Source organism: Phyllobates terribilis, unplaced genomic scaffold (assembly GCF_046119375.1).
Source record: "Phyllobates terribilis strain yellow unplaced genomic scaffold, ASM4611937v1 Scaffold_3__8_contigs__length_932513732, whole genome shotgun sequence".
Lineage (NCBI taxonomy): Eukaryota > Metazoa > Chordata > Amphibia > Anura > Dendrobatidae > Phyllobates > Phyllobates terribilis.
In genome coordinates, this window is record NW_027362763.1 from 659487725 (window position 1) to 659510734 (window position 23010).

Genomic DNA, 23010 nt, shown 5'->3' on the forward strand with positions numbered 1-23010 from the left:
ATTGTCACAGAGTCCAATGCAGAGCTAGCATTGTCACACAGTCCAATGCAGAGCTGTGATTGTCACAGAGTCCAATGCAGAGCTGGGTTTGTCACAGAGTCCAATGCAGAGCTGGGTTTGTCACAGAGTCCAATGCAGAGCTGGGTTTGGTACAGAGTCCAATGCAGAGCTGGGTTTGTCACAGAGTCCAATGCAGAGCTGGGATTGTCACAGAGTCCAATGCAGAGCTGGGATTGTCACAGAGTCCAATGCAGAGCTGGGATTGTCACAGAGTCTAATGCAGAGCTGGGATTGTCACAGAGTCCAATGCAGAGCTGGGATTGTCACAGAGTCCAATGCAGAGCTGGGATTGTCACAGAGTCCAATGCAGAGCTGGGATTGTCACAGAGTCCAATGCAGAGCTGGGATTGTCACAGAGTCCAATGCAGAGCTGGGTTTGTCACAGAGTCCAATGCAGAGCTGGGATTGTCACAGAGTCCAATGCAGAGCTGGGATTGTCACAGAGTCCAATGCAGAGATGGGATTGTCACAGAGTCCAATGCAGAGATGGGATTGTCACAGAGTCCAATGCAGAGCTGGCTTTGTCACAGAGTCCAATTCAGAGCTGGCATTGACACTGAGTCCAATGCAGAGCTGGGATTGTCACAGAGTCCAATGCAGAGCTGGGTTTGTCACAGAGTCCAATGCAGAGCTGGGATTGTCACAAAGTCCAATGCAGAGCTGGGATTGTCACAGAGTCCAATGCACAGATGGGATTGTCACAGAGTTCAATGCAGAGCTGGGATTGTCACAGAGTCCAATGCAGTGCTGGGTTTGTCACAGAGTCCAATTCAGAGCTGGCATTGTCACAGAGTCCAATGCAGAGCTGGGATTGTCACAGAGTCCAATGCAGAGCTGGGATTGTCACAGAGTCCAATGCAGAGCTGGGATTGTCACAGAGTCTAATGCAGAGCTGGGATTGTCACAGAGTCCAATGCAGAGCTGGGATTGTCACAGAGTCCAATGCAGAGCTAGCATTGTCACACAGTCCAATGCAGAGCTGTGATTGTCACAGAGTCCAATGCAGAGCTGGGTTTGTCACAGAGTCCAATGCAGAGCTGGGTTTGTCACAGAGTCCAATGCAGAGCTGGGTTTGGTACAGAGTCCAATGCAGAGCTGGGTTTGTCACAGAGTCCAATGCAGAGCTGGCATTGTCACAGAGTCCAATGCAGAGCTGGGTTTGTCACAGAGTCCAATGCAGAGCTGGGTTTGTCACAGAGTCCAATGCAGAGTTGGCATTGACACAGAGTCCAATGCAGAGCTGGGATTGTCACAGAGTCCAATGCAGAGCTGGGTTTGTCACAGAGTCCAATGCAGAGCTGGGATTGTCACAGAGTCCAATGCAGAGCTGGGATTGTCACAGAGTCCAATGCAGAGCTGAGTTTGTCACAGATTCCAATGCAGAGCTGGGATTGTCACAAAGTCCATTGCAGAGCTAGGATTGTCAGAGTCCAATGCAGAGATGGGATTGTCACACAGTCCAATGCAGAGATGGGATTGTCACAGAGTCCAATGCAGAGCTGGGATTGTCACAGAGTCCAATGCAGAGCTGGGATTGTCACAGAGTCCAATGCAGAACTGGAATTGTCACAGAGTCCAATGCAGAGCTGGGTTTGTCACAGAGTCCAATGCAGAGCTGGGATTGTCACAAAGTCCAATGCAGACCTGGGATTGTCACAGAGTCCAATGCAGAGCTGGGTTTGTCACAGAGTCCAATGCAGAGCTGGCATTGTCACAGAGTACAATGCAGAGCTGGGTTTGTCACACAGACCAATTCAGAGCTGGGTTTGTCACAGAGTCCAATGCAGAGCTGGGATTGTCACAGAGTCCAATGCAGAGATGGGATTGTCACAGAGTCCAATGCAGCGCTGGGATTGTCACAGAGTTCAGTGCGGAGCTGGGATTGTCACAGAGTCCAATGCAGAGCTGGGATTGTCACAGAGTCCAATGTAGAGCTGGGATTGTCACAGAGTCCAATGCAGAACTGGGATTGTCACAGAGTCCAATGCAGAGCTGGCATTGACACAGAGTCCAATGCAGAGCTGGGATTGTCACAGAGTCCAATGCAGAGCTGGGTTTGTCACAGAGTCCAATGCAGAGCTGGGATTGTCACAGAGTCCAATGCAGAGCTGGGTTTGTCACAGAGTCCAATGCAGAGCTGGGTTTGTCACAGAGTCCAATGCAGAGCTGGGTTTGTCACAGAGTCCAATGCAGAGCTGGGTTTGTCACAGAGTCCAATTCAGAGCTGGCATTGACACTGAGTCCAATGCAGAGCTGGGATTGTCACAGAGTCCAATGCAGAGCTGGGTTTGTCACAGAGTCCAATGCAGAGCTGGGATTGTCACAAAGTCCAATGCAGAGCTGGGATTGTCACAGAGTCCAATGCAGAGATGGGATTGTCACAGAGTTCAATGCAGAGCTGGGATTGTCACAAAGTCCAATGCAGAGCTGGGATTGTCACAGAGTCCAATGCAGAGATGGGATTGTCACAGAGTCCAATGCAGAGCTGGGATTGTCACAGAGTCCAATGCAGAGCTGGGATTGTCACAGAGTCCAATGCAGAGCTGGGATTGTCACAGAGTCCAATGCAGAGCTGAGATTGTCACAGAGTCCAATGCAGAGCTGGGTTTGTCACAGAGTCCAATTCAGAGCTGGCATTGTCACAGAGTCCAATGCAGAGCTGGGATTGTCACAGAGTCCAATGCAGAGCTGGGATTGTCACAGAGTCCAATGCAGAGCTGGGATTGTCACAGAGTCCAATGCAGAGCTGGGATTGTCACAGAGTCCAATGCAGAGCTGGGTTTGTCACAGAGTCCAATGCAGAGCTGGGATTGTCACAGAGTCCAATGCAGAGCTGGGTTTGTCACAGAGTCCAATGCAGAGCTGGCATTGTCACAGAGTCCAATGCAGAGATGGGACTGTCACAGAGTCCAATGCAGAGCTGGGTTTGTCACAGAGTCCAATGCAGAGCTGGGTTTGTCACAGAGTCCAATGCAGAGATGGGATTGTGACAGAGTCCAATGCAGAGCTGAGATTGTCACAGAGTCCAATGCAGAGCTGGGATTGTCACAGAGTCCAATGCAGAGCTGGGATTGTCACAGAGTCCAATGCAGAGCTGGGATTGTCACAGAGTTCAGTGCAGAGCTGGGATTGTCACAGAGTCCAATGCAGAGCTGGGATTGTCACAAAGTCCAATGCAGAGCTGGGATTGTCACAGAGTCCAATGCAGAGCTGGGATTGTCACAGAGTCCAATGGAGAGCTGGGATTGTCACAGAGTCCAATGCAGAGCTGGGATTGTCACAGAGTTCAGTGCAGAGCTGGGTTTGTCACAGAGTCCAATGCAGAGCTGGTTTGTCACAGAGTCCAATGCAGAGCTGGGATTGTCACAGAGTCCAATGCAGAGCTGAAATTGTCACAGAGTCAAATGCAGAGCTGGGTTTGTCACAGAGTCCAATGCAGTGCTGGGATTGTCACAGAGACCAATTCAGAGCTGGCATTGTCACAGAGTCCAATGCAGAGCTGGGATTGTCACAGAGTCCAATGCAGAGCTGGGATTGTCACAGAGTCCAATGCAGAGCTGGGATTGTCACAGAGTCCAATGCAGAGCTGGGATTGTCACAGAGTCCAATGCAGAGCTGGGTTTGTCACAGAGTCCAATGCAGAGCTGGGTTTGTCACAGAGTCCAGTGCAGAGCTGGGATTGTCACAGAGTCCAATGCAGAGCTGAGATTGTCACAGAGTCCAATGCAGAGCTGGGATTATCACAGAGTCCAATGCAGAGCTGAGATTGTCACAGAGTCCAATGCAGAGCTGGGATTGTCACAGAGTCCAATGCAGAGCTGGGATTGTCACAAAGTCCAATGCAGAGCTGGGATTGTCACAGAGTCCAATGCAGAGCTGGAATTGTCACAGAGTCCAATGCAGATCTGGAATTGTCACAGAGTCCAATGGAGAGCTGAGATTGTCACAGAGTCCAATGCAGAGCTGAGATTGTCACAGAGTCCAATGCAGAGCTGGGATTGTCACAGAGTCCAATGCAGAGCTGGGATTGTCACAGAGTCCATTGCTGAGCTGGGATTGTCACAGAGTCCAATGCAGAGCTGGGATTGTCACAGAGTCCAATGGAGAGCTGAGACTGTCACAGAGTCCAATGCAGAACTGGCACAGATATGGCAGAGAAAACTCAGTGATGTAGCAGAGCTGACTTTGTCCAAGATTCTATTGCAGAGCTGGGTTTGTTACAGAGTTCAGGGTAGAATGGCCAGCAATATGGCAGAGTACACAGAGCTGGAAAGGCTCCATTGACGCAGCATGAATACCTACTACCTGAATACTCAGGTGGTCACCTGCAGCCTGAGCCGGTCTATAGCATGGAATTGTGGAAGTGAATGGAGCAGACCTGTAACCGCGGCTGGGGACATTCCCATCCTCTCCTCTGCCGGGACTCTGACATTCGGGCTGAGTTATCTCTACCCTGGAGGTTGCACTCACCCTGAGTTGCGATTTCCGCTCCTGATATAACATGTCGCTCCGTCACGGCGAGATTATAATATAATAATGACGATTATTCTTCAGCGGTCACGCCCAGATCATTCAGCGATGCGTCTATAATGTACAGGACGTTATTACAGCGCCTCATCCTATAATATCATACATTATAACCAACCTTATGTCCTGTTATATGAAGGCACTAAAAAAAAACAACTTTTGTCATTGCAACATTTTAAGGTGTAAAAGTTACAACTTGTAACTACTCAGCCCCCATGACAACACTTCTTGGCCTGTGCTCTTGGGATGCAGTGTCATCCTAGGAACATTTCATTCATCCAAATCACCGTCTCCATCAAAGTTAATGTCCTGATAATCACAAGTCAGTAGGGAGGTGGACATTGATGTGGACAAGAAGTGTTATCATGGTACCCAGCACGGTCCGCTGAGACGAGCTGTAACGCGTCGCCCTGTGTCTCCGCAGACATCTCCACTGCACGAGGAACTACATCCACCTGAACCTCTTCACCTCCTTCATCCTGAGAGCCATCTCCGTCTTCATCAAGGACTCCGTGCTGCGCTGGATGTACGACATCGCCATCCTGGACAACCAATGGGAAGGGCTCATCTCCTACCAGGTGACGCAATCACTGCACAATCACTGCACAATCACCATGCAAGCACTGCACAATCCCCATACAATCACTGCACAATCACCAAACAATCACTGCACAATCACCATACAATCACCATACAATCACTGCACAATCACCATGCAATCACCATACAATCACTGCACAATCACCAAACAATCACTGCACAATCACCATACAATCACCATACAATCACTGCACAATCACCATTCAATCACTGCACAATCACCATACAATCACTGTACAATCACTGCACAATCACCATACAATCACCATACTATCACTATATAATCACTGCACAATCACCATGCAATCACCGCACAATCACCATACAATCACTGCACAATCACCATTCAATCACTGCACAATCACCATTCAATCACTGCACAATCACCATACAATCACTGCACAATCACCAAACAATCACTGCACAATCACCATACAATCACCATACAATCACTGCACAATCACCATGCAATCGCCATACAATCACTGCACAATCACTGCTCAATCACCATGCAATCACTGCACAATCACCATACAATCACTGCACAATCACCATACAATCACCATACAATCACCATACAATCACTATACAATCACTGCACAATCACCATGCAATCACCGCACAATCACCATACAATCACTGCACAATCACCATTCAATCACTGCACAATCACCATTCAATCACTGCACAATCACCATACAATCACTGTACAATCACTGCACAATCATCATGCAATCACTGCACAATCAATGCACAATCACCATGCAATCACTGCACAATCACTGCACAATCACCATACAATCACTGTACAATCACTGCACAATCACCATCCAATCACTGCACAATTAATGCACAATCACCATGCAATCACTGCACAATCACTGCACAATCACCATACAATCACTGTACAGTCACCATACAATCACTGCACAGTCACCGCACAATCACCATACAATCACCATACAATCACCATACAATCAATATATATTAATAATACAATAACTGTACAATCGCTAAATTGTAACTGTACAATTATTGTACAATCATTTTATATACAATCACTGTACAATTATTATGCAATCACTGCACAATCACCATACAATCACTGTGCAATCACCATACAATCACTGTACAATAATTATACAATCACTACACAATAACTGTACAATCAATACAATCGCTAAATTGTAACTGTACAATCATTTTATATACAATTACTATACAATTATTATACAATCACTGCACAATCACCATACAATCACTACATATAACTATACAATCACTGTACAATCCCCATACAATCACTACATATAACTATACAATCGCTGTACAATCACTGTACAATCCCCATACAATCACCATACACTCACTGCACAATCACCATACACTCACTGCACAATCACCATACAATCACCATACAATCACAGCACAATCACCATACAATCACTGCACAAATCACTGTACAATCCCCATACAATCACTACATATAACTATACAATCACTAAATAATCATCCGGCAATCATTGTGCTGTCACTGTATAATAACTATACAATTAGTGAAAATAAAGTTTGTGAATGAATGTTATTTCCATAGATGTTTATTAGATTCCTCGTCCAATGATTTCCGATTACAGTCGGTGTGCGGGGTGAGTCCTCGTTCACACATTGCTCGGTGTCGGTGTGCGGGGTGAGGCCTCGTTCACACATTGCTCGGTGTCGGTGTGCGGGGTGAGGCCTCGTTCACACATTGCTCGGTGTCGGTGTGCGGGGTGAGGCCTTGTTCACACATTGTTCGGTGTCGGTGTGCGGGGTGAGGCCTCGTTCACACATTGCTCGGTGTCGGTGTGCGGGGTGAGGTCTCGTTCACACATTGCTCGGTGTCGGTGTGCGGGGTGAGGCCTTGTTCACACATTATTCGGTGTCGGTGTGCGGGGTGACGCCTCGTTCACACATCACTCGGTGTCGGTGTGCGGGGTGAGGCCTCGTTCACACATCACTCGGTGTCGGTGTGCAGGGTGAGGTCTCGTTCACACATTGCTCGGTGTCGGTATGCGGGGTGAGGCCTCGTTCACACATTGTTCGGTGTCAGTGTGCGGGGAGAGGCCTCGTTCACACATTCCCCGATGTCGGTGTGCGGGGTGAGGCCTCGTTCACACATTGACCGGTGTCGGTGTGCGGGGTGAGGCCTCGTTCACACATTGCTCGGTGTCGGTGTGTGGGGTGAGGCCTCGTTCACACATCACTCGGTGTCGGTGTGCGGGGTGTCGGTGTCGGTGCGCGGGGTGAGGCCTCGTTCACACATTGCTCGGTATCGGTGCGCGGGGTGATGTCTCGTTCACACATTGCTCGGTGTTGGTGCGCGGGGTGAGGCCTCGTTCACACATTGCTCGGTGTCGGTGTGCGGGGTGAGGCCTCGTTCACACATCACTCGGTGTCGGTGTGCGGGGTGAGGCCTCGTTCACACATTGCTCGGTGTCGTTGTGCGGGGTGAGGCCTCGTTCACACATCACTCAGTGTCGGTGCACGGGGTGAGGCCTCGTTCACACATTGCCCGGTGTCGGTGTGCGGGGTGAGGCCTCGTTCACACATTGTTCGGTGATGGTGCGCGGGGTGAGGCCTCGTTCACACATTGCTCGGTGTTGGTGCGCGGGGTGAGGTCTCGTTCACACATTGCCCGGTGTCGGTGTGCGGGGTGAGGCCTCGTTCACACATCACTCGGTGTCGGTGCGCGGGGTGAGGTCTCGTTCACACATCGCTCGGTGTTGGTGCACGGGTGAGGCCTCGTTCACACATTGCTCGGTGTTGGTGCATGGGGTGAGGCCTCGTTCACACATTGCCCGGTGTCGGTGTGCGGGGTGAGGCCTCGTTCACACATTGCTCGGTGTCGGTGCACGGGGTGAGGCCTCGTTCACACATTGCCCGGTGTCGGTGTGCGGGGTGAGGCCTCGTTCACACATTGCTCGGTGTCGGTGAGCGGGGTGAGGCCTCGTTCACACATTGCCCGGTGTCGGTGTGCGGGGTGAGGCCTCGTTCACACATTGCTCGGTGTCGGTGAGCGGGGTGAGGCCTCGTTCACACATTGCTCGGTGTCGGTATAGGGGTGAGGCCTCGTTCACACATTGCTCGGTGTCGGTGTGTGGGGTGAGGCCTCGTTCACACATTGCTCGGTGTCGGTGTGTGGGGTGAGGCCTCGTTCACACATTGCTCCGTGTCGGTGTGCGGGGTGAGGCCTCGTTCACACATTGCTCGGTGTCGGTGTGCGGAGTGAGACCTCGTTCACACATCACTCGGTGTCGGTGTGCGGGGTGACGCCTCGTTCACACATCACTCGGTGTCGGTGTGCGGGGTGAGGCCTCGTTCACACATCACTCGGTGTCGGTGTGCAGGGTGAGGTCTCGTTCACACATTGCTCGGTGTCGGTATGCGGGGTGAGGCCTCGTTCACACATTGTTCGGTGTCAGTGTGCGGGGAGAGGCCTCGTTCACACATTCCCCGATGTCGGTGTGCGGGGTGAGGCCTCGTTCACACATTGCCCGGTGTCGGTGTGCGGGGTGAGGCCTCGTTCACACATCACTCGGTGTCGGTGTGCGGGGTGAGGCCTCGTTCACACATTGCTCGGTGTCGGTGTGCGGGGTGAGGCCTCGTTCACACATTGCCCGGTGTCGGTGTGCGGGGTGAGGCCTCGTTCACACATTGTTCGGTGATGGTGCGCGGGGTGAGGCCTCGTTCACACATTGCTCAGTGTCGGTGCGCGGGGTGAGGCCTCGTTCACACATTGCTCGGTGTTGGTGCGCGGGGTGAGGCCTCGTTCACACATTGCTCGGTGTCGGTGTGCGGGGTGAGGCCTCGTTCACACATCACTCGGTGTCGGTGTGCGGGGTGAGGCCTCGTTCACACATTGCTCGGTGTCGTTGTGCGGGGTGAGGCCTCGTTCACACATCACTCAGTGTCGGTGCACGGGGTGAGGCCTCGTTCACACATTGCCCGGTGTCGGTGTGCGGGGTGAGGCCTCGTTCACACATTGTTCGGTGATGGTGCGCGGGGTGAGGCCTCGTTCACACATTGCTCGGTGTTGGTGCGCGGGGTGAGGCCTCGTTCACACATTGCCCGGTGTCGGTGTGTGGGGTGAGGCCTCGTTCACACATCACTCGGTGTCGGTGCGCGGGGTGAGGTCTCGTTCACACATCGCTCGGTGTTGGTGCACGGGTGAAGCCTCGTTCACACATTGCTTGGTGTTGGTGCATGGGGTGAGGCCTCGTTCACACATTGCCCGGTGTCGGTGTGCGGGGTGAGGCCTCGTTCACACATTGCTCGGTGTCGGTGCACGGGGTGAGGCCTCGTTCACACATTGCCCGGTGTCGGTGTGCGGGGTGAGGCCTCGTTCACACATTGCTCGGTGTCGGTGAGCGGGGTGAGGCCTCGTTCACACATTGCTCGGTGTCGGTGTGCGGGGTGAGGCCTCGTTCACACATTGCTCGGTGTCGGTGAGCGGGGTGAGGCCTCGTTCACACATTGCTCGGTGTCGGTATAGGGGTGAGGCCTCGTTCACACATTGCTCGGTGTCGGTGTGTGGGGTGAGGCCTCGTTCACACATTGCTCGGTGTCGGTGTGTGGGGTGAGGCCTCGTTCACACATTGCTCCGTGTCGGTGTGCGGGGTGAGGCCTCGTTCACACATTGCTCGGTGTCGGTGTGCGGAGTGAGACCTCGTTCACACATCACTCGGTGTCGGTGTGCGGGGTGACGCCTCGTTCACACATCACTCGGTGTCGGTGTGCGGGGTGAGGCCTCGTTCACACATCACTCGGTGTCGGTGTGCAGGGTGAGGTCTCGTTCACACATTGCTCGGTGTCGGTATGCGGGGTGAGGCCTCGTTCACACATTGTTCGGTGTCAGTGTGCGGGGAGAGGCCTCGTTCACACATTCCCCGATGTCGGTGTGCGGGGTGAGGCCTCGTTCACACATTGCCCGGTGTCGGTGTGCGGGGTGAGGCCTCGTTCACACATCACTCGGTGTCGGTGTGCGGGGTGAGGCCTCGTTCACACATTGCTCGGTGTCGGTGTGCGGGGTGAGGCCTCGTTCACACATTGCTCGGTGTTGGTGTGCGGGGTGAGGCCTCGTTCACACATTGCTCAGTGTCGGTGTGCGGGGTGAGGCCTCGTTCACACATTGCTCGGTGTCGGTGCGCGGGGTGAGGCCTCGTTCACACATTGCTCGGTGTTGGTGCACGGGGTGAGGCCTCGTTCACACATTGCTCGGTGTCGGTGCGCGGGGTGAGGCCTCGTTCACACATTGCTCGGTGTCGGTGCGCGGGGTGAGGCCTCGTTCACACATTGCTCGGTGTCGGTGCACGGGGTGAGGCCTCGTTCATACATTGCTCGGTGTCGGTGTGCGGGGTGAGGCCTCGTTCAAACATTGCTCGGTGTCGGTGCGCGGGGTGAGGCCTCGTTCACACATTGCTCGGTGTCGTTGTGCGGGGTGAGGCCTCGTTCACACATTGTCCGGTGTCGGTGCACGGTGTGAGGCCTCGTTCACACATTGCCCGGTGTCGGTGTGCGGGGTGAGGCCTCGTTCACACATTGTTCGGTGATGGTGCGCGGGGTGAGGCCTCGTTCACACATTGCTCAGTGTCGGTGCGCGGAGTGAGGCCTCGTTCACACATTGCTCGGTGTTGGTGCGCGGGGTGAGGCCTCGTTCACACATTGCTCGGTGTCGGTGTGCGGGGTGAGGCCTCGTTCACACATCACTCGGTGTCGGTGTGCGGGGTGAGGCCTCGTTCACACATTGCTCGGTGTCGTTGTGCGGGGTGAGGCCTCGTTCACACATCACTCAGTGTCGGTGCACGGGGTGAGGCCTCGTTCACACATTGCCCGGTGTCGGTGTGCGGGGTGAGGCCTCGTTCACACATTGTTCGGTGATGGTGCGCGGGGTGAGGCCTCGTTCACACATTGCTCGGTGTTGGTGCGCGGGGTGAGGCCTCGTTCACACATTGCCCGGTGTCGGTGCGCGGGGTGAGGTCTCGTTCACACATCGCACGGTGTTGGTGCACGGGTGAGGCCTCGTTCACACATTGCTCGGTGTTGGTGCATGGGGTGAGGCCTCGTTCACACATTGCCCGGTGTCGGTGTGCGGGGTGAGGCCTCGTTCACACATTGCTCGGTGTCGGTGCACGGGGTGAGGCCTCGTTCACACATTGCCCGGTGTCGGTGTGCGGGGTGAGGCCTCGTTCACACATTGCTCGGTGTCGGTGAGCGGGGTGAGGCCTCGTTCACACATCACTCGGTGTCGGTGTGCGGGGTGAGGCCTCGTTCACACATTGCTTGGGGTCGGTGTGCGGGGTGAGGTCTCGTTCACACATCGCTCGGTGTTGGTGCACGGGGTGAGGTCTCGTTCACACATTGCTCGGTGTCGGTGCGCGGGGTGAGGCCTCGTTCACACATTGCTCGGTGTCGGTGCACGGGGTGAGGCCTTGTTCACACATTGCTCGGTGTCGGTGCGCGGGGTGAGGTCTCGTTCACACATTGCTCGGTGTCGGTGTGCGGGGTGAGGCCTCGTTCATACATTGCTCGGTGTCGGTGCGCGGGGTGAGGCCTCGTTCACACATTGCTCGGTGTCGGTGCGCGGGGTGAGGCCTCGTTCACACATTGCTCGGTGTCGGTGCACGGGGTGAGGTCTCGTTCACACATTGCTCGGTGTCGGTGTGCGGGGTGAGGCCTCGTTCACACATTGCTCGGTGTCGGTGCGCGGGGTGAGGCCTCGTTCACACATTGCTCGGTGTCGGTGCGTGGGGTGAGGCCTCGTTCACACATTGCTCGGTGTCGGTGCACGGGGTGAGGTCTCGTTCACACATTGCTCGGTGTCGGTGTGCGGGGTGAGGCCTCGTTCACACATTGCTCGGTGTCGGTGCGCGGGGTGAGGCCTCGTTCACACATTGCTCGGTGTCGGTGCGCGGGGTGAGGCCTCGTTCACACATTGCTCGGTGTCGGTGTGCGGGGTGAGGCCTCGTTCACACATTGCTCGGTGTCGGTGCGCGGGGTGAGGCCTCGTTCACACATTGCTCGGTGTCGGTGCGCGGGGTGAGGCCTCGTTCACACATTGCTCGGGGTTGGTGTGCAGGGTGAGGCCTCGTTCACACATTGCTCGGTGTCGGTGTGCGGGGTGAGGCCTCGTTCACACATTGCTCGGTGTCGGTGTGCGGGGTGAGGTCTCGTTCACACATTGCTCGGTGTCGGTGCGCGGGGTGAGGCCTTGTTCACACATTGCTCGCGGTCGGTGTGCAGGGTGAGGCCTCGTTCACACATTACTTGGTGTCGGTGTGCGGGCTGAGGCCTCGTTCACACATTGCTCAGTGTCGGTGTGCGGGCTGAGGCCTCGTTCACACATTGCTCGGTGTCGGTGCGCGGGGTGAGACCTCGTTCACACATTGCTCGGTGTCGGTGTGCGGGGTGAGGCCTCGTTCACACATTGCTCGGTGTCGGTGCGCGGGGTGAGGCCTCGTTCACACATTGCTCGGTGTCGGTGTGCGGGGTGTGGCCTCGTTCACACATTGCTCGGTGTCGGTGTGCGGGATGAGGCCTCGTTCACACATTGCTCGGTGTCGGTGTGCGGGATGAGGCCTCGTTCACACATTGCTCGGTGTCGGTGCGCGGGGTGAGACCTCGTTCACACATTGCTCGGTGTCGGTGTGCGGGGTGAGGCCTCGTTCACACATTGCTCGGTGTCGGTGCGCGGGGTGAGGCCTCGTTCACACATTGCTCGGTGTCGGTGTGCGGGGTGTGGCCTCGTTCACACATTGCTCGGTGTCGGTGTGCGGGATGAGGCCTCGTTCACACATTGCTCGGTGTCGGTGTGCGGGGTGAGGCCTCGTTCACACATTGCTCGGTGTCGGTGTGCGGGGTGAGGCCTCGTTCACACATTGCTCGGTGTCGGTGCGCGGGGTGAGGCCTCGTTCACACATTGCTCGGTGTTGGTGCACGGGGTGAGGCCTCGTTCACACATTGCTCGGTGTCGGTGCGCGGGGTGAGTCCTCGTTCACACGTTGCTCGGTGTCGGTGCGCGGGGTGAGGTCTCGTTCACACATTGCTCGGTGTCGGTGCGCGGGGTGAGGTCTCGTTCACACATTGCTCGGGGTCGGTGTGCGGGGTGAGGCCTCGTTCACACATTGCTCGGGGTTGGTGTGCGGGGTGAGGCCTCGTTCACACATTGCTCGGGGTTGGTGTGCGGGGTGAGGTCTCGTTCACACATCACTCGGTGTCGGTGTGCGGGGTGAGGTCTCGTTCACACATTGCTCGGTGTCGGTGTGCGGGGTGAGGCCTCGTTCACACATTGCTCGGTGTCGGTGTGCGGGGTGAGGCCTCGTTCACACATCAGTCGGTGTCGGTGTGCGGGGTGAGGCCTTGTTCACACATTGCTTGGGGTCGGTGTGCGGGCTGAGGCCTCGTTCACACATTGCTCGGTGTCGGTGTGCGGGCTGAGGCCTCGTTCACACATTGCCCGGTGTCGGTGTGCGGGGTGAGGCCTCGTTCACACATTGCTCGGTGGCGGTGTGCGGGGTGAGGCCTCGTTCACACATTGCTCGGTGTAGGTGTGCGGGCTGAGGCCTCGTTCACACATTGCCCGGTGTCGGTGTGCGGGCTGAGGCCTCGTTCACACATTGCCCGGTGGCGGTGTGCGGGGTGAGGCCTCGTTCACACATTGCTCGGTGGCGGTGCGCGGGGTGAGGCCTCGTTCACACATTGCTTCGTGGCGGTGCGCGGGGTGAGGCCTCGTTCACACATTGCTCGGTGTCGGTGTGCGGGGTGAGGCCTCGTTCACACATTGCTCGGTGTCGGTGTGCGGGGTGAGGCCTCGTTCACACATTGCTCGGTGTCGGTGTGCGGGGTGAGGCCTCGTTCACACATTGCTCGGTGTTGGTGCACGGGGTGAGGCCTCGTTCACACATTGCTCGGTGTCGGTGCGCGGGGTGAGGCCTCGTTCACACATTGCTCGGTGTCGGTGCGCGGGGTGAGGCCTCGTTCACACATTGCTCGGTGTCGGTGCACGGGGTGAGGCCTCGTTCATACATTGCTCGGTGTCGGTGTGCGGGGTGAGGCCTCGTTCACACATTGCTCGGTGTCGGTGCGCTGGGTGAGGCCTCGTTCACACATTGCTCGGTGTCGGTGTGCGGGTTGAGGCCTCGTTCACACATTGTCCGGTGTCGGTGCGCGGGGTGAGGCCTCGTTCACACATTGCTCGGTGTCGTTGTGCGGGGTGAGGCCTCGTTCACACATTGTCCGGTGTCGGTGCACGGTGTGAGGCCTCGTTCACACATTGCCCGGTGTCGGTGTGCGGGGTGAGGCCTCGTTCACACATTGTTCGGTGATGGTGCGCGGGGTGAGGCCTCGTTCACACATTGCTCAGTGTCGGTGCGCGGGGTGAGGCCTCGTTCACACATTGCTCGGTGTTGGTGCACGGGGTGAGGCCTCGTTCACACATTGCTCGGTGTCGGTGTGCGGGGTGAGGCCTCGTTCACACATCACTCGGTGTCGGTGTGCGGGGTGAGGCCTCGTTCACACATTGCTCGGTGTCGTTGTGCGGGGTGAGGCCTCGTTCACACATCACTCAGTGTCGGTGCACGGGGTGAGGCCTCGTTCACACATTGCCCGGTGTCGGTGTGCGGGGTGAGGCCTCGTTCACACGTTGTTCGGTGATGGTGCGCGGGGTGAGGCCTCGTTCACACATTGCTCGGTGTTGGTGCGCGGGGTGAGGCCTCGTTCACACATTGCCCGGTGTCGGTGTGCGGGGTGAGGCCTCGTTCACACATCACTCGGTGTCGGTGCGCGGGGTGAGGTCTCGTTCACACATCGCTCGGTGTTGGTGCACGGGTGAGGCCTCGTTCACACATTGCTCGGTGTTGGTGCATGGGGTGAGGCCTCGTTCACACATTGCCCGGTGTCGGTGTGCGTGGTGAGGCCTCGTTCACACATTGCTCGGTGTCGGTGCACGGGGTGAGGCCTCGTTCACACATTGCCCGGTGTCGGTGTGCGGGGTGAGGCCTCGTTCACACATTGCTCGGTGTCGGTGAGCGGGGTGAGGCCTCGTTCACACATCACTCGGTGTCGGTGTGCCGGGTGAGGCCTCGTTCACACATTGCTTGGAGTCGGTGTGCGGGGTGAGGTCTCGTTCACACATTGCTCGGTGTCGGTGTGCGGGGTGAGGCCTCGTTCACACATTGCTCGGTGTCGGTGCGCGGGGTGAGGCCTCGTTCACACATTGCTCGGTGTCGGTGCGCGGGGTGAGGCCTCGTTCACACATTGCTCGGGGTTGGTGTGCAGGGTGAGGCCTCGTTCACACATTGCTCGGTGTCGGTGTGCGGGGTGAGGCCTCGTTCACACATTGCTCGGTGTCGGTGTGCGGGGTGAGGTCTCGTTCACACATTGCTCGGTGTCGGTGCGCGGGGTGAGGCCTTGTTCACACATTGCTCGGGGTCGGTGTGCAGGGTGAGGCCTCGTTCACACATTACTTGGTGTCGGTGTGCGGGCTGAGGCCTCGTTCACACATTGCTCGGTGTCGGTGTGCGGGCTGAGGCCTCGTTCACACATTGCTCGGTGTCGGTGTGCGGGGTGAGTCCTCGTTCACACATTGCTCGGTGTCGGTGTGCGGGGTGAGGTCTCGTTCACACATTGCTCGGTGTCGGTGTGCGGGGTGAGGCCTCGTTCACACATTGCTCGGTGTCGGTGTGCGGGGTGAGGTCTCGTTCACACATTGCTCGGTGTCGGTGTGCGGGGTGAGGCCTCGTTCACACATTGCTCGGTGTTGGTGCACGGGGTGAGGCCTCGTTCACACATTGCTCGGTGTCGGTGCGCGGGGTGAGGCCTCGTTCACACATTGCTCGGTGTCGGTGTGCGGGGTGAGGCCTCGTTCACACATTGCTCGGTGTCGGTGTGCGGGGTGAGGTCTCGTTCACACATTGCTCGGTGTCGGTGTGCGGGGTGAGGCCTCGTTCACACATTGCTCGGTGTCGGTGCGCGGGGTGAGGTCTCGTTCACACATTGCTCGGTGTTGGTGCACGGGGTGAGGCCTCGTTCACACATTGCTCGGTGTCGGTGCGCGGGGTGAGGCCTCGTTCACACATTGCTCGGTGTCGGTGTGCGGGGTGAGGTCTCGTTCACACATTGCTCGGTGTCGGTGCGCGGGGTGAGGTCTCGTTCACACATTGCTCGGTGTCGGTGCGCGGGGTGAGGCCTCGTTCACACATTGCTCGGGGTTGGTGTGCAGGGTGAGGCCTCGTTCACACATTGCTCGGTGTCGGTGTGCGGGGTGAGGCCTCGTTCACACATTGCTCGGTGTCGGTGTGCGGGGTGAGGTCTCGTTCACACATTGCTCGGTGTCGGTGCGCGGGGTGAGGCCTTGTTCACACATTGCTCGGGGTCGGTGTGCAGGGTGAGGCCTCGTTCACACATTACTTGGTGTCGGTGTGCGGGCTGAGGTCTCGTTCACACATTGCTCGGTGTCGGTGTGCGGGGTGAGGCCTCGTTCACACATTGCTCGGTGTCGGTGTGCGGGGTGAGGTCTCGTTCACACATTGCTCGGTGTCGGTGTGCGGGGTGAGGCCTCGTTCACACATTGCTCGGTGTCGGTGTGCGGGGTGAGGTCTCGTTCACACATTGCTCGGTGTCGGTGCGCGGGGTGAGGTCTCGTTCACACATTGCTCGGTGTCGGTGCGCGGGGTGAGGTCTCGTTCACACATTGCTCGGTGTCGGTGTGCGGGGTGAGGTCTCGTTCACACATTGCTCGGTGTCGGTGTGCGGGGTGAGGCCTCGTTCACACATTGCTCGGTGTCGGTGTGCGGGGTGAGGCCTCGTTCACACATTGCTCGGTGTCGGTGTGCGGGGTGAGGTCTCGTTCACACATTGCTCGGGGTCGGTGTGCAGGGTGAGGCCTCGTTCACACATTACTTGGTGTCGGTGTGCGGGCTGAGGCCTCGTTCACACATTGCTCGGTGTCGGTGTGCGGGCTGAGGCCTCGTTCACACATTGCTCGGTGTCGGTGTGCGGGGTGAGGCCTCGTTCACACATTGCTCGGTGTCGGTGTGCGGGGTGAGGTCTCGTTCACACATTGCTCGGTGTCGGTGTGCGGGGTGAGGCCTCGTTCACACATTGCTCGGTGTTGGTGCACGGGGTGAGGCCTCGTTCACACATTGCTCGGTGTCGGTGCGCGGGGTGAGGCCTCGTTCACACATTGCTCGGTGTCGGTGTGCGGGGTGAGGCCTCGTTCACACATTGCTCGGTGTCGGTGTGCGGGGTGAGGTCTCGTTCACACATTGCTCGGTGTCGGTGTGCGGGGTGAGGCCTCGTTCACACATTGCTCGGTGTCGTTGCGCGGGGTGAGGCCTCGTTCACACATTGCTCGGTGTCGGTGTGCGGGGTGAGGCCTCGTTCACACATCACTCGGTGTCGGTGTGCGGGGTGAGGCCTTGTTCACACATTGCTTGGGGTCGGTGTGCGGGCTGAGGCCTCGTTCACACATTGCTCGGTGTCGGTGTGCGGGCTGAGGCCTCGTTCACACATTGCTCGGTGTCGGTGCGCGGGGTGAGGTCTCGTTCACACATTGCTCGGTGTCGGTGCGCGGGGTGAGGCCTCGTTCACACATTGCTCGGTGTCGGTGTGCGGGGTGAGGCCTCGTTCACACATTGCCCGGTGTCGGTGTGCGGGCTGAGGCCTCGTTCACACATTGCCCGGTGTCGGTGTGCGGGGTGAGGCCTCGTTCACACATTGCTCGGTGGCGGTGCGCGGGGTGAGGCCTCGTTCACACATTGCTCGGTGGCGGTGCGCGGGATGAGGCCTCGTTCACACATTGCTCGGTGTCGGTGTGCGGGTTGAGGCCTCGTTCACACATTGCTCGGTGTCGGTGTGCGGGGTGAGGCCTCGTTCACACATTGCTCGGTGTTGGTGCACGGGGTGAGGCCTCGTTCACACATTGCCCGGTGTCGGTGTGCGGGCTGAGGCCTCGTTCACACATTGCCCAGTGTCGGTGCGCGGGGTGAGGCCTCGTTCACACATTGCTCGGTGGCGGTGCGCGGGGTGAGGCCTTGTTCACACATTGCTCGGTGGCGGTGCGCGGGGTGAGGCCTCGTTCACACATTGCTCGGTGTCGGTGTGCGGGGTGAGGCCTCGTTCACACATTGCTCGGTGTCGGTGTGCGGGGTGAGGTCTCGTTCACACATTGCTCGGTGTCGGTGCGCGGGGTGAGGCCTCGTTCACATATCACTCGGTGTCGGTGTGCGGGGTGAGGTCTCGTTCACACATTGCTCGGTGTCGGTGCGCGGGGTGAGGCCTCGTTCACACATTGCTCGGTGTCGGTGTGCGGGGTGAGGTCTCGTTCACACATTGCTCGGTGTCGGTGTGCGGGGTGAGGCCTCGTTCACACATTGCTCGGTGTCGGTCAGATTTTGGTTCCAATAATGTCACTCTGGGTGATTTGTACATGTTTGTGATAAGATTTTCTCGTTACTTGTCAAGTTTGAAAAGTGACACGGAAAAGCGGGTGCAGCGTCCGAGAAGAGGCAAAGAAAGCCTGGAAATGGCGCAATCGTGGAAGAGCGCGCAGCAGGCGCAGAGTCAACCCTTGTTCAGACCTGTGAATTATTGTCTGTTCATTCAGTTGGAGCCGCCAGAACTGTTTCATCTTTATGTCACTATACGACATCCGGATTTTTTTCTGCAGGATCCGCACCAAACTCCACAATAACAATCTTCTCTGATTATTGCATTTTTGCTGCAGTTTTAGGCCTTTTCCTTCTTATTTGAGGAGTTTCTGGTGCAGACGTGAAGCCGCGTTTCTAATGTGTTTTTATATATAGAAAAGTTTTGATTCTGAACTTAATAAAGTTTCTGCTGTTTTTTACCTGCTTTTTTTTTTTCAGGCTCCACATAGAAGACAAGAGAGAAAAAATAGCTCCAAAGCCGCACAGTTCAGCCGTATGTTTAGATGCACAGGGGGCGGAGTCTTTAGTGCATGGGGGCGGAGTCTTTAGTGCATGGGGGCGGAGTCTTTAGTGCATGGGGGCGGAGTCTTTAGTACACGGGGTGGAGTCTTTAGTGCACGGGGTGGAGTCTTTAGTGCACGGGGTGGAGTCTTTAGTGCACGGGGGCGGAATCTTTAGTGCACGGGGCGGAGTCTTTAGTGCACGGGGCTTAGTCTTTAGTGCACGGGGTGGAGTCTTTAGTGCACGGGGCGGAGTCTTTAGTGCACGGGGCTTAGTCTTTAGTGCACGGGGCTTAGTCTTTAGTGCACGGGGCGGAGTCTGTAGTGCACGGGGTGGAGTCTTTAGTGCACGGGGGCGGAATCTTTAGTGCACGGGGCGGAGTCTTTAGTGCACGGGGCTTAGTCTTTAGTGCACGGGCGGTGTCTTTAGTGCACGGGGCGGAGTCTTTAGTGCACGGGGCTTAGTCTTTAGTGCACGGGCGGTGTCTTTAGTGCAAGGGGGTGGAGTTTTAGCCGCACAGGGGGCGGACTCTTTAGTGCATGGGGGGCGGAGTTCTCATAATATTACATCCACTTTGCTTGAACAGTTAAAGAGGTCGTCACTACTTTTACATTGATGCCCTGTTCTTAGGTCATCAATGTCTGATCGGCCGGGGTCCAATATCCGTCACCCCCCGCCAATCAGCAGTTGTTGATGGTGGCAGCCGCCGGCCGGAAGTGCTTATTTGCGGAGCTGGCCATCTTCTTGCAGTGGCTGCTGTAGGATACTGCACATCCGCCTCCTATACAAATCAATAGGCCATCAATGGAAGTAGTGGACAACCTCTTTAAACACAGCAGAATTTCTGTGCAAAAAAAAAGCAGCTGAAAATAAATGTGAACACGGTCTGAATGTCCAAGCGGAGTGGACATTGTTCCATGAAATCTCCGTCCTCGGTGCATCTGAACACGCTGCTGAACTCTGTGGTTTTAGAGCTTTTTTTTCTCTATGGGCTTCTATGTGGAGCCTGAAAAAAAAACACAAGGGGAAAAAAATGGCGCTGCATTTTAAAGTGCGGAATCAAAGTTTTTTTTGTATTATTAAAAAAGCATTAAAAACGCGGCTTCACATCTGCACTAAAAACGCATCAAATGTAGCGGAAAAACGCATATAAGAAATGCACCAAACACTCAATAATCAGAGAACATTGTTATTATGACGTGAAGACACCTGCAGAAAAAAACACAGTAGAAAACGCAGCATTTACGCTACGTGTGAACACGGCCTCAGAGTTACATTTTTATTACTTTTTATGCATTTGATGGAGAGAAAAGACAATCACAACACTTTTACTCCTTTTTCCGATCCCCATAACTAATCCAATCTCTGTGTTGTGTTGGTCATCATTACCATTACAGGGACACGGAATATGTCCGTGTTATTTGCTGATTTGTGATGTTTATTATTTTTTTTTAAAAAAAAGAAAAGTAAAAATGACATTATTCTTATTGCTTTTCATCATTTTTTAGTAATTTTTTAGAAAGAAAAAAACTCTAGAATGTGTGGGACATAGAAATGCTCTCCTATGTTTAACCTTGTGGGCTGAGGCTCATAGCTAGAACTGCTGCCTGCAAACATGATATCATGAGTTCGAGTCTCAGGGAGACCAGAAAATTGAATATTTAATTTAAGTCAGAGCAGAGATATGCTGCCCCCCGAGGAAAAGCGATGGAGCGATGACGACATTGGAGAGAGGTGAGTATTAGAAGTCTGGACAAAGCACTGATCAACTGGGACAGCGCAACTGAGCCCTTAAATCGGGACGGTCCCGCTGAATCCGGGACGGCCCATTATTCTTGCACAGAGCCCTCCTCTGTCTGTTTCTACCCCTGTGTATGTATATTTGTAATGGGGGTGTTACTAATCACTTGATAAAAGCTGACAACAGATTTCATTTAACCCTTTGCTCCCTGTATTGGAGGAATCATTCACTAATACGAGGTCTGGTTTCCGCAGGAGTCGCTCAGCTGCCGCCTGGTCTTCGTGATGATGCAGTATTGTGTGGCAGCGAACTATTACTGGCTGCTGGTGGAGGGCATCTACCTACACACCCTGCTGGTGCTGTCCGTCTTCTCTGAGCAGAGGCTCTTCAGCTTCTACCTGTGCATTGGATGGGGTGAGTGCGGCCGCGGCTCCATTATACATTGTACTGTGGCAGATGATTGATGTTTTCCTCTTCAGTCTATGGAGCATCTATGGATGTGGGTGACGCCAATGTCCAGACGGACTAAACACTGAGAACACGGAGAGGTCACTGGGGTGGAAACGGCCGGTCTGGTCTATTCCATCCTATTCACAGATTACGCCATAAATGTCTGATACATGACCTCTGGGACCCCCGCTTTCTCCAGGGCCAGACCCTTCTCTTGACTAGTAAGGCGTCCGCTGGATGCCGCAGGTGTAGAATAAATGGTGCGGTGGCTGTATGTGCGTGGCTTTCTCCATGCAGTGCGCGTCTTTCTCCATACAGTGCGCGGCTTTCTCCATGCAGTGCGGGGCTTTCTCCATGCAGTGCGCGGCTTTCTCCATGCAGTGCGCGGCTTTCTCCATGCAGTGCGCCGCTTTCTCCATGCAGTGCGCGGCTTTCTCCATGCAGTGCGCGTCTTTCTTCATGCAGTGCGCGGCTTTCTCCATGCAGTGCGCGGCTTTCTCTTTGCAGTGCGCGGCTTTCTCTTTGCAGTGCGCGGCTTTCTCCATGCAGTGCGCGTCTTTCTCCATGCAGTGCGCGTCTTTCTCCATGCAGTGCGTGGCTTTCTCCATGCAGTGCGCGGCTTTCTCCATGCAGTGCGCGTCTTTCTCCATGCAGTGCGCGGCTTTCTCCATGCAGTGCGCGGCTTTCTCCATGCAGTGCGCGGCTTTCTCCATGCAGTGCGCGTCTTTCTTCATGCAGTGCGCGGCTTTCTCCATGCAGTGCGCGGCTTTCTCCATGCAGTGCGCGGCTTTCTCCATGCAGTGCGCGGCTTTCTCTTTGCAGTGCGCGGCTTTCTCCATGCAGTGCGCGGCTTTCTCCATGCAGTGCGCGGCTTTCTCCATGCAGTGCGTGGCTTTCTCCATGCAGTGCGCGGCTTTCTCCTTGCAGTGCGCGGCTTTCTCCATGCAGTGCGCGGCTTTCTCCATGCAGTGCGCGGCTTTCTCCGTGCAGTGCGCTTGGCTGTAAAACTCTAAGTAATTTCATGTTTAAAAGTTCTGAAACTTTCTAATATACTTTGTGTTTCAATGTATCAACACATTTGTTTGCTGTCAGTGAATGGAAACATTCTTAATTATTAGCAGAGTGATAGATCCAGTCCTGACATTACATCCCAGGGGGGGAAGGTCTCCCCGATATAGGTAACCGCTTGTTCACACCTGCATTCATGATTTCTATTTGTCTGTTCTCTTTAAGGACCAAAGGGAATTCATGTGCAAAATGGATCCTTTGTGTTAGTGCCGCAGACATAAGAAGGGGGATTCACTGATCATTATGGGGTCCATCGGGGTTCTGTTATTCCGCAGTTGGGTCACCAAAGCCCCCATCAGTGCCAGCTAAGTTCTCCTCTGAAGGTCAGCCATTCACTAAGCGATTTTCACTTTATTTTGCAATACCATATTATTGCATTATAAATGATTGACGAGCGCAGGTTCAAGTCAGCGAAGGGGACTAACAAAGAAAGAAAAAAAAAAAGTTAAAAATATAACAAATGTAACAAAAATATAAAGATTATATAATTATATTATAATATGATTTTATATTATATTATATATATTATATAAAGATGAAAAAATAATGAAATAAAAAAATAAATAAATAAACATATTTGATATCACCGCGTCCGTAAAA

General features: G+C 55.1%; 1 protein-coding gene across 1 annotated transcript in view; it reads left to right on the forward strand.

Moving 5' to 3' along the window:
* Nucleotides 1-23010, forward strand: part of GLP1R (glucagon like peptide 1 receptor) — a 347688-nt gene that overhangs the window by 201993 nt on the left and 122685 nt on the right. Inside the window, exons 5-6 of the mRNA XM_073673565.1 lie at nt 5012-5165; nt 21147-21306. Coding sequence (XP_073529666.1) covers nt 5012-5165; nt 21147-21306 — 314 coding nt within the window. The remainder of the gene's footprint in view (nt 1-5011; nt 5166-21146; nt 21307-23010) is intronic.